This window comes from Eretmochelys imbricata, chromosome 17 (assembly GCF_965152235.1).
Source record: "Eretmochelys imbricata isolate rEreImb1 chromosome 17, rEreImb1.hap1, whole genome shotgun sequence".
NCBI classification, from domain to species: domain Eukaryota; kingdom Metazoa; phylum Chordata; order Testudines; family Cheloniidae; genus Eretmochelys; species Eretmochelys imbricata.
In genome coordinates, this window is record NC_135588.1 from 23,552,306 (window position 1) to 23,566,606 (window position 14,301).

General features: G+C 49.3%; 1 protein-coding gene across 1 annotated transcript in view; it reads right to left on the reverse strand.

The window, feature by feature from the left end:
- Positions 1-358: 358 nt before the first annotated feature.
- The window catches only part of MTMR4 (myotubularin related protein 4), a 127,701-nt gene continuing 113,758 nt past the window's right edge, over positions 359-14,301 (reverse strand). The window contains exons 10-20 of the mRNA XM_077836511.1: positions 13,328-13,524; positions 12,869-12,997; positions 12,356-12,467; positions 11,703-11,898; positions 10,071-10,256; positions 6,859-7,029; positions 6,548-6,702; positions 4,323-5,550; positions 3,716-3,826; positions 3,169-3,257; positions 359-2,733 (exon numbers count right to left, since the gene is read on the reverse strand). Coding sequence (XP_077692637.1) covers positions 2,556-2,733; positions 3,169-3,257; positions 3,716-3,826; positions 4,323-5,550; positions 6,548-6,702; positions 6,859-7,029; positions 10,071-10,256; positions 11,703-11,898; positions 12,356-12,467; positions 12,869-12,997; positions 13,328-13,524 — 2,752 coding nt within the window. The 3' untranslated portion in view covers positions 359-2,555. The remainder of the gene's footprint in view (positions 2,734-3,168; positions 3,258-3,715; positions 3,827-4,322; positions 5,551-6,547; positions 6,703-6,858; positions 7,030-10,070; positions 10,257-11,702; positions 11,899-12,355; positions 12,468-12,868; positions 12,998-13,327; positions 13,525-14,301) is intronic.

A 14,301-nucleotide genomic window follows, 5' to 3' on the forward strand; every position in this document is an offset into this window, starting at 1 on the left:
ACCACCCCTGCCTGGGGGAGGTGGGGAGAGATAAGCTAATGGGACTCCATTCCAGGCAGAAGTGTAGCAAGCATGCTGGTCAGGAGCAGGTGAACTCTCCATACTAGCACTGGGATGGAAGGGAATCTCCTCACCCAGCCATTAAGGGGATACACAGGAGAGGGCGCCTATGCATTCCTGGGGGCAGAAAGACAGGATCTTAGTGGGTCTGACAGGAGAGAGGCAGTGTGGCTTGGTGGAAGTGCAAGAGCATGGCCTTAGTTTGACTTTTTGCCCTACCGCAGCTGGCTCGGGAGATTTTTATCTAAAATGAAAAAACAGCAGAATCCAGACTAAAGAACGGGGCCAAACACAGCGGCACTAATATAGAGATTTTATTTCAAATGTATTGAGTCTTACAGCACATTGTTCGTCACAACGCTACTGAACTGACTTGGAGGTTTTGGCCAGCATATTGTGACACTGACACCCGCAAGAGCTGAAAGCAGTTTAGATTAACCATGTCTGAATCCAAATGTCCAGGAATATGGGCCCTGACTCTCTGCTGCCTTATTGCTTGCAGTCACTTCCACTTGTGGAAAGTGAGGCCAAATTGGAATTGTGCCCTCACCAGAGGATCAGTGCCTTACACCCACTCTCCTCCACAAGGGGAAATAATGCAAGGTACAAGGCAGGGGAGAATCAGAAGTATGACATCTCTCTCTCTCCCCCTTGTTGTTTGCTCCCAGTATGGAACAGCAAAACAGTCTGAGCAGATACAGTCTCTTAAGATGATGCTAGCTTTGTTTTCACTATTGGAAACCAGGGAGGCTGAAATGTAAAAGTGCAGAAAATGAATTTGTTTTTTTTACTTCTTCCACTGAAATTTCAAAACCACTGGGTTTTGCAAATAGAACTGGGAGGTCAGAATATGGTTTGAATAGCCTAGTGTTTGTCCGGTTATTTACTAGATAGGGAGGACTCATATCCCCCCACCCTCCCAATGTGGAGTCTTAAGTAGGGTATCTGTGGTCTATTTATTTGGAGAAAAAAAAATTTACCCAGCTATAAAAAATGCCCATGGTTCCACACTCTTTCCTTTGCACCCACCAGCTCTCCAGATTTCTCAGGAACCAAGTATCAAATACGGCTCACAAGGATCCAAGAAAAGAGCAGAAGCTTAATCTTGTAACTCACGTCTTCCTAAGCTTGTACCCTAGTGAGCGCTCCTTAAAATGAGCTGGGATGCTTGGTATGTAGCATATGGAAGCAACAGAGAGGCAATAACTACAGATTTCAAAATGGGTGACTCTAGAAGTTATGGCTTCTGTACGGCAGACAGAAAAGGAAGTCAAGTCCAAGAGGAACTTTTAAGTGGTGTTGGAATGAACCAGAGACTGTTTCTGTTGTGTAGTAGGGGCAGATGCTGCACGTCATGCCCATCACTGTATCTTTTGGTTAAGTGCCACATTAGAGTGAAAAAAACAGACTGTAGAGTCTCTGTTGGCCAGCTTTCTCCCCACCCCCAATTTGGTATCTCTGCTTCATTCTCCCTTCTTCGGGTTACATTAAGTGCACAGAAATATATATAGCAGCATTTGGACTGAAACCTTCACGCACAGCAGACAGCATGTTCCAGGAGGTCAAACGACACCCTGCGGCCGACCCTCAAGGTGCCCAGTTCTCAGGATAAAGAGCAACAGGAAAAGGAGGAGATGGAAGCAGCGAGGGGGAGAAGGAGCAGCACAGGAACACGAGTTACGTTTCCATCCCGGGGCAGAATCAGGGCCATTCCTGTGCTAGCACCAGGCTGTGACACTGCGAGAAACTAGAAGTAGACAGGCAGAGCAAGAAGAGAACAAACCATTCTCCCCTCTCCCCACACAGTACTGCAGGCGATAGTCTAGTCTAGTGCATTCACCACTCTCTGCAGGACCTGGACATTGGCAGAGATCTGCTTGGCCTCGCAGAGAAGCCCCATCTTGTCTTCAGAGAGAAGGAATTCCTTTTCCGCATCCAAGAGAAGGTTAACCCAGGGATTGCTAATAAGGTCAGACCCCTCATCCACAAAGCCAGCCTGCATATCAAACTCCATGGAGAGAGAAGCAGCGGCACCTCTAGGCTGAGCCTTTCTGAAGGGACACAGAGGACAGAGGTACCATTCAGAATCCACCCTCTTCATTCTTGTACAATGCAAACTGCCTTTCGAAGGGTGGAAAGAAGAGCTTGATTCTAAACATACCTTTCTATTGCTTTGGGGGTACTTGTACAGGCAGTCTCTGTGAAAGCGTCACTTTCCAATCCACAGGAGAAAGAGATTGTAGTCTCCTATTTAGCCCTAGGTTGTCAGACCAGCATATAAGTACACTGGTACCAAGATGGGCCCACTGTATTGTCTTATCTCAATTCCTCTGCTTCAGACGGATATGGGATCAAGGAGGATTGCTGAAGACACTGCATTTGAGTTTGGTGTTCAAATGCTGCACCAAAGACCTTCACGATTCCAGTGGAGGCAGAGCTGTCCTTCAAATCTGTGAGCAAAAAGGCTTGGCATGGACAGCGTCCCTGTCTGGCATTCAACTGGAAGCTGTGGCGATGGGTTTCTTCAGGTGTTGGCTCATGAGCTCCCTAGCACGAGACACCTGGATGTGATCGTAACACGAGTTGCAGACAAGGACTGGGTCGTAGAGCTGCTGATCAGGAATGGGCAGCTTCAGATGGCAGCAGCCAGCACAGAACACATTCCCACAATTCCTGTTAAGGGGTAATAAAAACAGAGAGCAGTGACACAGTGACAACTCCATAAAGAAGGCGGCCTTGTCTAGACTGGGGGAGTCTAGGGCCAAACACAACCAGCGTGTTCTTGAAGACGTTCAGTCCTGTCTGCACTGATGTTCGACTACGTGGGAGTTGAGATGTTAGCTGACATGTTTTTAAACGTCATCTGCATTTCTAATGTTGACACGGCCAGAGGGAGGGTCAGAGACCCCAGGACAACAGCAATAACAAAGACAGAGGGTCAGGGACTCCAGAGGGAGCGTGTGCAAGGGTGGCTGGATGGAGAAAGGGAGGCTCAGTGATCCTGCACTGGGGGCCTACGGAGACAGAGCAGGAAGAGCAGAGACTCGGCTGGTGGGAGAGGAGATGGGAAAGAACAGGGGAGATGTGCAGGAGGCGGCTGAGTTTTACCTGCAGTGATGCCTCCGCTTGGCTATCCAGAATTCACAGTCACAGTGAAAGCAGTGGGAGGCCATGTGGTCTGGAACCCAGCGTGTGACCTGCGGAAAATAAGAGTCTTCATCAGCACCTCACCCCAGGAGCCTGTAACAGCTTGCGAAGCAATACCATTGAGACTGGACCGTGGGTCACAGTGCGAGACTGGGCCGTAAAACACTGACCCATGCGGTTGGTCTGCAGAGCAGCTGGCCGCTTTGCTTCCCGGCCACCAGGTCAACCGGCTGCCTGTATGGGGTTGACAAGGCATGGAGCCATAGCCTAGCGAGCCCGCATCTCACCTAGCACCAACGGACACGGAACTGCTCCCAGGAAAGCCTGCAGTCCATCCTGAGACAGCCTCCCTCGCCAAGAAAGCACAGAGCCAATCCTGCCATGTGTCACCACCTTGCACAACCGGAACGGCTGCTCTGAGCCTAGATCCCACCCTGCCTGGTAGCATCTATCACCTTCAGACAGACAAAGCCCACCTTGCTACATATGTAGCTGTACACGGATGTACCTCAGTCTCCTTCTTATCAACAGGCTCCCAGCTTGCTTCAGACAGGCAGTCCTCACTGTGATCAGAGTAGAAGTCCTCAGTGTCACTGCTGTCCGATTCCTTTAGACAGGTCTGCAGAGAGAAAGCCAAAGTCACAAAAGTCATCAGCTCCTTCCAGCACGGACTCAACGTGTAGTGTCCCCTCCCACCCCACCCAGAATGGCTCCTGAAGGAGCAAGTGTCACTGGTGCTCCCAGCTCAGGAAGCAAAGGGCAGGGAAATAAAGGGAGATTGGATGAAGGAATCTTTGGGTACTAGGAGAGTGAAGGCCAGGAGGAGGCGGTGTCTAGATGAGAGAAGGAACTCTGTTGCCTCCTGGGAAGCACAGGCTAGGAGAACCTAGAACCCCTGGGTGGGGGAGAGGAGCAGGGGAGGGGAGGAATGAATCATTATCCTAATGAGCATCAAACTTGCACCAACAGGAAGTGAGGGGTAAGAGAACATGTGAGCCTGGCATCACATGCTCACCCTGGAGTCAGGGGAGAGCAGGAACACGAAGGGCAGGATGTCACGGTTCATGGCTGGGTCAGACTCTGTGGGAGATGGCACTTTATAGGCCATTACTTACAAAGTCATCTTCATAGTCCACCTGTGGCTCAGCCGGGGGGGTGCAGCAGTGACGTGTATCCAGCCTTAGCTGGAGCTCTCGCACCTGCCTGCGCAGCTGCTCCACTTCCTGCTTGTAGCTGGCTTCGATCTGCCGCAGCCTGTGCTGAATCACATCCGTGGGGAAGGGGAGCCCGTCATCATCCAGGTAAAGAGGAGGCAGAGGGGAAGAGCAGCTTGGTGGCACATGCTTGCAGCCAGACACCTGCCTCAGGTGGCAGGGTAGCCATGGCCGGCTAGGCTTCCCTTCAGGGCCTGCACAATGTGCATTGGGATGGCCAGCGCATACTGGTGGTTTCACACCTTCTCTTGGAGGCCACTGGCTACTGAGGTAGAGCCCTGGCACCCACAACTGTTTGCTGCTCAATCTCTTCTTACAGCACCCATAGGAAAGTAGCCGCCTGGTTATTGCCTCCCCACCGGGAAGCGACGTCACCATCCCCTGGAAACTGTCCCAGTTGGAACCCAGGAGGGAGAACTCGCTGGTCTGGCTCTGGAAAACGGGCCTTTGCCACAGCTCCGGTGGCACCATCCCCACCTGGACCATTTCCTCACAGTGCCCGCTCCTGCTGCTCCCACTTTTGCCAGTGTCTTTATGTTGATGAGGGACGCCTGGTATGGGGCCTGGGTTGTTCTGAGGAGAGACACTTGGTGCAGGGGTGTCCTGGCTGGGAATGCCCACTGCAGGATTTAGGCTGTCTTGCTTGGGGGGTTTCACAAGATTCCAGTTTCCATCAGATTCCAGGCCAGTTGCTTTTGGAGGATTATAGGGACATGTTTCAAGCTGCTCCACAGCTCTGACACAAGTCCTGCAGACGTTCTCCTGTCCAGGATGGTTTGGAGCGGGGCCAATGCCATCTACACCCTCCAGATTCACCCTGTGACCCATTTCTGTCTCTGGAAAGATGATGCTTGCTGGTGAAGGCACCCAGCCACTAACCAGCTTGTCGTGCGCTTGGTGATCAGTGTGGCTGCTTTGCAGGGGGTGAGTTTTCTCCTGCTCCACTGGCACCACGCTGCCTTCCTCAGGGTGCAGCTCGGTGCCCTCTGTGCTGGCATGTCTGGGCTCCAAGCCCATCCTGACCTCCTGACAGTGGCTGTTCAGATTGGGATCACTAGAAGTACGGGTCAGTGGGCTGCTGGAGTCACCGGCTGAAAGCAAGTCATCCATAGATCTTGTCTTTGGTAACCTGGAACCAAGAAACACAGCCTGAATCTCTGGAGAAGGAACTTTTACTACAAAAATCCCAGTACCTGCTGCTCTGTGCCACAGGGGCCCTTGCGGGAGGGGAAGGGAACTGCCCAGCACACAGGACTAGGTCTCTGAATAGCGGTAGGATGCTTCGAAGTGCGACGAGAGAGCATAGTTAATAGGGTTGCATCATTACATCACCTTGGGATTTAGACTTACAGCCAACAAGTTAAAAGTGGGTACTGATTCTGGGTTCCTCGCCAGCCATTTCTTGGTTTACTCACTTCACAGCTGGGACATCACCTCGGAGGCCTAACCAGCCACAAGAACCTCCGCTAATCTCTAGATTCCTCATCAGGCTGGGGTGGGGGTGGAGGTAGGGGTGGGGTCTACGTAGCACCAGGCAGCCGGAGGAGCTTCCCTTTGGATCCCCCAAGGTGTTACTCTCCACTGACCAGGAGGAGATGGAAGTGCCCAGGGCACTGTGGTGAACTGCCTACGTGTGAAGGTGAAGGCAGTATCAGCGTTAGGCTGAGAATGCACAAGGCAGCTAGTTGGGAGAGGCATGGACAAGTGTCACACAAACTTCCTCTTTCACACACTGCTTCCTAGGGCGAGAAATAGACACTCCCAGTGCAGCCAGCACCACATCTGGGCACCAGTCTCCCTCCCCCTAGGCCTCACTTCTATTGCTCCCTAGGACATGTTGCTGCTCGCACCACTAGAAGGTGGCCTCAGGGCAGCTCCATGAAATCTCCCCATATGGTGCTCCTAGTATGGCGGGGAGCTGTGTACTCTCTCTTCCAGGTGTCCCGAGGCTACCCTCTAGAGAGGGTGACAGGCATGTTCAGGACACTCCTGTCTTTTCAGGACAATGGTGCTGGTGCATCTCATGGCAGATGTGCATGTGTAATGTCAGCCAGAGGGGAGAGAGCAAGTGAGCAGGAAAGAAACCCAGGGAAAGGGAACCCAAATTGGTACTCCTTTCTCCCTACCTATCCAGAGATCTGCCACTGAACTCCTGGCTTTGGGATCCTGGGGGCAGGTAGCGGTCCATACCCTCCTCCCCTAGAGGACAGGGGGATGATGCTGGAAGGTACACGGCTGTCCAAAGATGTAGCGCTCGCACGTGGCACACTGGGTGCAGCACCTGCAGGAGGAATTATACTGAGGGACTGGACAAAAGGGAAACCCCTCCCCATCCAAGGCAAACCAGCCTCCCTTCCCGCCAACCCAATTACCCTTCCCAGAGAGTTTTGGCTGCTAGCCACAAGCCCATACAGCTGGGTTGTGGGCTGCCACTCACCTGCTCGGTGCCAGGCATGTAGAGGAGATTGTGGAAGTTCTTGTTGCCAGCTCTTAGGAGGGACCACACTGAGCAGGTGCGTTTGTAAATGTTGTGCATCTCTCGCTCATATGGATTGTTGCCCAGGAAGGTCCCATACAGGCAGGAGTATGTGTGCTGCACCAGCTTCACCTGCACCGCCAACAGAAAAGAGCAATTGCCAGGGCCCTTGGAAAGCAACTCTCCCTCACACCCACATAACACAAATCCCACCCCACCTAAAACAGCTCACCCCAAAGCACACACTCCAGCCCCCTGCCACAGCTCTCCTTCCATTCTGTAGGAGAGTGTTACCCAAGGATCCCTTGATGTCAACTGGCAGAGGCTACAGGGGATGCATAGGGTTTTACAGGAATCCTCTGGGTTGGATATTTGCATAATAGTTCATCGAAGAGGGGCGTATGAGATCTCTACTGAGAGCCAGCAACCTACTGGTTGTTCTAACCATTGCAAAATGTATGTGTGGATAATATTTAAAGGAGTTATGTACTATATTAAAAATCATGTTTTTAAGGTCTTGGAGTTAAGGCAGGTCATCAGGAGGTGCCATATCTTGGAAATGTTCCTTCAGGCAGGAGATAACTGACACTTATCTCCCTGTCTGGCCATTTGTGCATTGCATGCCTCGCAACATATGCCTATTTGCATACTGAGCCAAGTGCACGCTGAGAGATTAAAAAATCTACAAGAGAGGAAATCTTCAAGAATAAACAAACAGCCGGAGGTGTCCAGTTTATTAATACAAACACAGAATTGGTGTGGGATATCTTGGAGAGCTAAGAAACACACTGAAGTCTTCACCAAAGAGGCAAACTGACAGCGTACATGTCTCATGAAAGGAGGGTCATAACCAGCCTGGCTGTTAAGCTGCAAGGATTTTGGTTGAGCAACATTCTGCAAGACATGAAGGTATCTTCTTAATTAAGTCTAGGTTCTAGAATGTAAGTTATGATTTTATTTTATATGAAACCATTTGTTTCCAATACTTCTACTTGCTACTACTTGAATCTCTGGGCTTTGTTAAATAAACTTATACTTGATTTCACTATAAACATATCTAAGTGCTGTATGTTAAGCAGAGTGGTGATCAGAGGTGAAACTGGTAAACTGGGGTACACTGTTTCTTTCAAAGCAGCAAATCTGTAAATACTGCGAGTGTCCAGTGGATCAGGGCCTGGACACTCCCAGGAGACATTTGGAGGGCTTGAGAGTTGGAAAGCAGCAATCGCTGACCTGTAGAAGGACAGTGGGGGCTATGTAGGCGTAGAGAGCAGCGCTTGTGTTGTCCGCGGCGGTAGAGTTGGAAGCTAACCCACAGCAGCACAGACAAGGCTTCCTCACAGAAAAGGCAGGTAGTAGTGAGGTGCCTCGCAGCTCTGGGTACCCCCGGAAGCGTCAAAGAGAGCGTTGAGATGGGGGTTGGAGATGGCTACTGATCCTGCCATATAACAGGGGGTCAACCTTTTAAAACCCTGACCTATGTCATGTGACCGGCCAGAAAACAACAACATTTAGTTTTTTCCTAGTATTCCCTGTGCCTCAGACCCTTATTATCTGGTGTCAGAAATAAATTAAGTCTTTGGCATACATGGAACAAATGAAGCCACCTGAATCCCTCAGTCTGGAAGGGAATCTGGCAGAGAATTGGAGGAGGCAGCTGCAGTGCTTCCAAGTTCTCTTGGAAACAAGTGGGATTACAGAGAAACTGGGGAGGAGGAGATCCTTCTCTCTGCTCCACGTGGCAGGCACAGAGGCCCTGGAGATCTACAGTACATCCCAGTGGGACCATGAGGAAAGCTGCAAACTGCTAGACAAAATCATTCAGCAGTGTTAAGTACACTGTGATTCAGGTCAGAATGTCACTGGGAAAAGACACATTCTTCACAAGAAACTAGCACTTTCAGACCTATGTAATTCAGTCTCGTCAATTTGAGCAATTAACAGATGGACTAACTAGAGACCACTTTATGAAGTAACTGATGAAAAGGTTAAAGTAAGGATATTGCAAGAAGCAGACTTGACTTTGCATGGGACAGCAGACATTTGCAGGGCTAGTTAAAGCTGTGCTGCCCAAAGGAAAGTGTTAACAAGCTGTGAAGAACTGAAACGAATCTACTCAAAAAGAAGCATCAGTACAAGTGTCAATCAAGTACAGAGACCAGATTTGTTTTTAACATGGTGGAAACTGAACACAACCGAAGGGTGTCCAAGCACAAGGGGGACAATGTCGTGCAAGCAAATCAACCATTTTTCAAAAGTATGTCACTTTCAGCACAAAATACAAACAAAAAAGCAAACTACATTAATTAATTCATAGTTAGAGGACAAAATGTCAAGAGAGCACTTTGTTGGGTCTTTTATTAAGTTTGCCGCTATTCTTCACCACGATGTGGGACATTGGAAATCAATGAACAAAACATTACTTTTAAAACTGATGTTGGGAATTGTGTGAAACTTATTCACAGAAAATATATACAGAGTAACCATCCATTACAATAAAAAAAATGAAGCTCTTTTCATATAGAAGGCAGAAAATGAGCCCACGCAAAACTGAACTATTCTATTCTATTCTGTCTATAGCACAGATACCAACCAAAGTTTGAAATAGGAAGGTGTGTGTGTATTTGGGTCGAAGAGAAGTCTGCAAACACAGATGATCAAATGTGTAACAGGATGGAAAACATTTAAAAATATGATGAGGTGTTTAACAGTCTGGAATGCATTAGAGGGTTAAAATTCCCAGTGACAGAGTGTGTGTGAACAAGAGCACGGGCACCATGTAAAGTTCCTTTAGCACTGGGAAATAAGTAAAAACTGAACTAGATTGGACAGTGCATGTAAGCAAATAGCGACATCAACTGACAGCATTAACAGTGCAGTCACCATAATCAAACTAAATAGGAAAGGATTTGTACTGATACAAAAGCTTTGAATGAGGCCAAATATGAGTGCTCTCCACTCCAGCCTCACTGGCTGAATTATATGCATTTTCACTCGCCTTCTCCCTCAGCCACATCATTAGAAAACCCAATCCATAATAAAACATCTTTCACTTTTACCCAAGTCCACTTTGCTTTTCCTCAAATACAACTGCTCTGAAACGCTCAGCTGTCCTTCTGCCCTAGCTCATATTTAGCAAGAAATAAAGACGCATTTGCTTGCACAGCTCTTACCAGGAAAGCTTCGTTAAATTCAAACAGGCAGGGGAACTGCTTGAGCAGCTGGTGAACAGAATCTAACCACTGAAGAAACACAGGACACTGCTCATTCTGGTCTTCCACATTCTCATGGTGCCCACAGCGATCACCAAATTTGTGACCAAAATCCAGCCAGTCTGATTCAATTAGCACCTGAAACCCCTGTTAAAAAAAGAAGAATGTTAACTGCAGCGCCAGGTACCCAAGCAGGGCAAGGCAGCTCCAGTGAGCTTCTTGGAGGGCTAGAGAGAAGCTTGCACTTGTGCTAGGGTTAGAAGCAAAGCATAATGAAAGCTGGTGTTACTCTGGCTTCATGCAAGGACAAGGCCTTTTCTATAGCACTGAACTGAGACTTTCAGAACCTATAATCCAAATATGAAGCAGTGGCTACTAAATCCACATAACAAATCCCTTTGGGTGCCATGCAGAGACAACAGTGGGAAAGCTGTAAGCCCTGAACGCAAGTGGTCATTCCTGAAGCAGAGGCTCATGAGAGCCTGATGCATCACAATTCAGTGGCATACAGATCCCTGAAGAATATGCGGGAAAACCCCTCCCCAGCACAGCAGCGCTTGAAAATGTTGTGAGACAGATATGGCAATTTCCTACAATATCACTGGGAGACCTTCCGGAATTAAGTTAAAATATCTTTGGGATGAATGGTCCATGTATTATTATGGACCAGCAACTTCTCAGGAGGAGAAGGAAGGTGGGGAGATGTGACAGATGTGAGACCTGGAGGTTCAAAGGACTTTGTTTAACAATGTGCCAAACAAGAATGGGCTTTTGGAACAAAAAGTGGTGAGTGGTTTTCCTGGGAAATATCTAGTGGGGACTGAATGCAAATTCCCCACCTCTGATTATGCAAAAACCCAGCCTTTTGAAGCTATGCCCCGAAGAGTGAGCCATTGTCTGCTGATCAATTGTTATAAGAGGCCAAGATCAAAGGTCCAAGCTATATAAAGGAAAGACTGAACTATTCATGGTGGGTCTGAATCTGAGACAGATAAGAACTGGTAACCACGATGAAAATCCAGTTGTGGGTTTTGAAGGACTGCAACCTGCCAGAGCTCAGGTTGGAGTTGGGGTGACCTCTGGTAAGTTTTTTGGCATGCATGTAGTTTCTTATTGTTTTTAATATATTTTTTCCTGTAATGCTTTCACTTTAAGAATAAATATGCTTGCTTATAAAGAGCTGCATAGTAACTTATAACTGCAACCCATTACATTGGTCATAGACTCTAGAAAAAAAGCGAAGTGCAGAAGCTGTCCTTTTAGAAGGCATGGCTTTCTAGAGATATCACAGTTTAGGCAGGGAACTGAGCAGCCTGGACAATCCCAGTCAGGAGGGAGACAGACCAACGTCTCTGCCCAAGAGAGGTGACTGCTGAGGAGCCGGGTCCCTAGCGTGGGTCTCCTTGAAGGATCACAGAGGGGGAATATATACAGGGTACAGTTACCCTGCATTGTGACATTTTGCAAAGCAGCTTTACTGTGTAATACAATTCCACTCCACGCTCTTTTTTCTACTTCTGTCTGATGCTCATCCAGGCACAAGCAACTTCTTAACAGAAGCTGAACTAACAGAACAGCACTACTGTATGGTACCTCCATGGTCCTGTAATAGGGGTCCAGAAGAATCTTTGCCAGTGCTACAATCTGCGGGGTTCTGTCCCAGCCATCCGAGCAGTGAACCAGCACTGGGCGCCCCTCTCGGTCAACTGCATTTGAGACCAGAACTGCTGTCTTCAACATGACTGAGAGGTGCTGCAGCCACTTGGTGCTCTCCAGGGCTGAAAGCCAGCTAGAGTGCACGTAAAAGGAAAGAAAATGGCTTGTTAGATCTCTGTTAGAGGACATGTCTATCCCAAGACTCTTTGGAGCCCTCAGTAAATGCTGCTGCCTTTCCCCCACCAGCTCCCACAGAGGGGAACCAGCCAACTCAGGAAGAAGAACAGAATCCAGCCCCCAAATCCTACTTTTTCTGGACACAAAAGCCACAAGGTCTCTTCTGAAGCCCACAGGAGAGTGGTGTGTTCACGGTATCCCCAAGTACAGGGAAACAATGTCCCAATAGTAAATACGGATCACAGGAAACACAATGCTCAAGCTCTGTAAACACGCCCAGGAGAAAACCTCTCTGATTCCTGAGCTGGCAACCTGGCTCAGGGGATTGGATGGGAATGAGGAGATAAGAATTTCCAGAGGGTGAGGAAGACAAAAAGGCAGGGAGAGTGGTATTAGAGCAAGCTGGCACTTACTTGCTGGGATCTGGCATCTGGCTGCAGACAGCACGCAGGTACTGGAAGCTGTTCCTGATGGAGTGGATATTGGCCATGCCCATGAACACTACCTCGCAGTTGGGGTAATACTCTAAACACAACAGACAGAAAAGGTTGGATGGGATCTGCTGCAATCAGAGCATCTCACTGCAGGTGCTCTGATCCAGCCCACAGAACAGAAGCTGCTGCCCCTCACTCCCACACTGCATTCCTGATCCCTGGGAGCTATATGTGCAGCAGGTGGGCAGCCTGTCCTAACAAAGTGAAGCAGGCAGCCTTGCAGTAATCAAGGAGCTGGCCCTCAACATTAGCAAGAAGAAGAAGGGGCAGTACGAATCTTGCCACTGCTCCCCAGAGAGACCTGTGTACTGGAAACACTACACAAAGACAGCCCCAGTCCAAACTGTGTGTTCAAGGGGTCCAACAAGAAAGAGTCCAAGCAGGGAGATGCCATGAGACCAGCTATTAAGCAGCCTGTGTGCAGTTTTATACCTTCACATTCACAGCCCCCTCCCTTTGCCCTGTTGGCTACAGCCGCAGTGTAGGATCTGGCATCCAAGATCAGCAGCTTCTGAGGAGCTCCTGCATTCTCCACACTCGAACATGCCGTCAGCGAGGAATCTGCAGACACAGGACAGACTGAACTTCCCCACATCCAGACAACTCCTCCCATCTGGGCCTTGGCCTTTCACAGGTGGTGCTAGGCCAGTGCAGCCAGACACTGACAAAACACATGTTTAAAGCCCTGCCCAGCACAGTGCAGTCAGGGCCTGAAAGGGCCTAAACAGTTAATCTGGGTGTCATTTAAATCTCACCCCACAACACCAACTTCCCCAGCCACCAGGAAACAGCTGCCAAGCATTTGAGTGCATCCCTGGGGTGGGACCCAGCTCTGGAGAGCCTTACCCAGACCAATTTGGGAAGCAAGCAAAAGGGAGAGACCCATCTTACCGAAGTCTGTGTCGCAGGCCTCAGTGCCTTCGCTGGTGCTGTTGTGGGGAGTTCCACTGGCTGTCTTTGCTCCAGGGTTCAAGGCACAGGCCTTGGCGATGGAGGTGACAAGATACTCGTCATCAGCGTTGCGCCAGCCCCACCAGCTGATTTCCGGCTGGCTGCAGCGTGCGATTGCAGCTCCGTTGGGCTGGTGCCTGAGGAAGAGGAGAGTTTCACTTGCTATCCCATTGCAGACACACCACACAGCATGCCAGCAAAAGACGAGGTTCCCCTCCTCAGAGGCAAGCGTCCTGCTTTGAGGACCCAGCGTTGTTCAAAGCAGATTCATTGTGAGGGGCCAATGTCTCAACTCATGCATTATGTGCGCCGAGATCATGCCTACAAAAGAAAGTATGATGGCCTGACTTCCTCAGCTCCGACCTCTGACAGCAAAGAGCAGCACAGCTTCCATGAAGCACACAGCAAATAGCTAATAGGTATAATGGGGTGTGAACTTGGCAGCCAGATGGCCTAAGGCCCTGGAGTTCACTCAAAGGCCTTGTCTACACTACCAAGTTTTGTCGCCAAAACTGCCATTTTTCAACCCAAACAGTGAGTGCGTACACACTGCGAGGCGACTTCTGTTGGGCAGAATGCCTGGTTTTGGCGACAAAATACACTCACCCGCACGAGAGATTGACGTCTTTTTTCCCCTCTACATTTGTTAACAAACTGCAAGTGTAGACACCATGCTTAATGTCATCGCTTTAATTGGCCTCCAGTTGTCCCACAATGCCCATCCTGACTGCTCTGGTCAGCGGTTTGAACTCCACTGCCCTGCAGTCAGGTAAACAACCATCCGCCCCTCCCCCTTAGAAGCCCTGGGAATTTTTGAAATTCCATTTCCTGTTTGCTCAGTGTGGAGAGGTCTCATCGCATCTTCCCAGGTGACCATGGTTGGGTTATTGCAGCAAACGCTCTCCTGCTTTGAC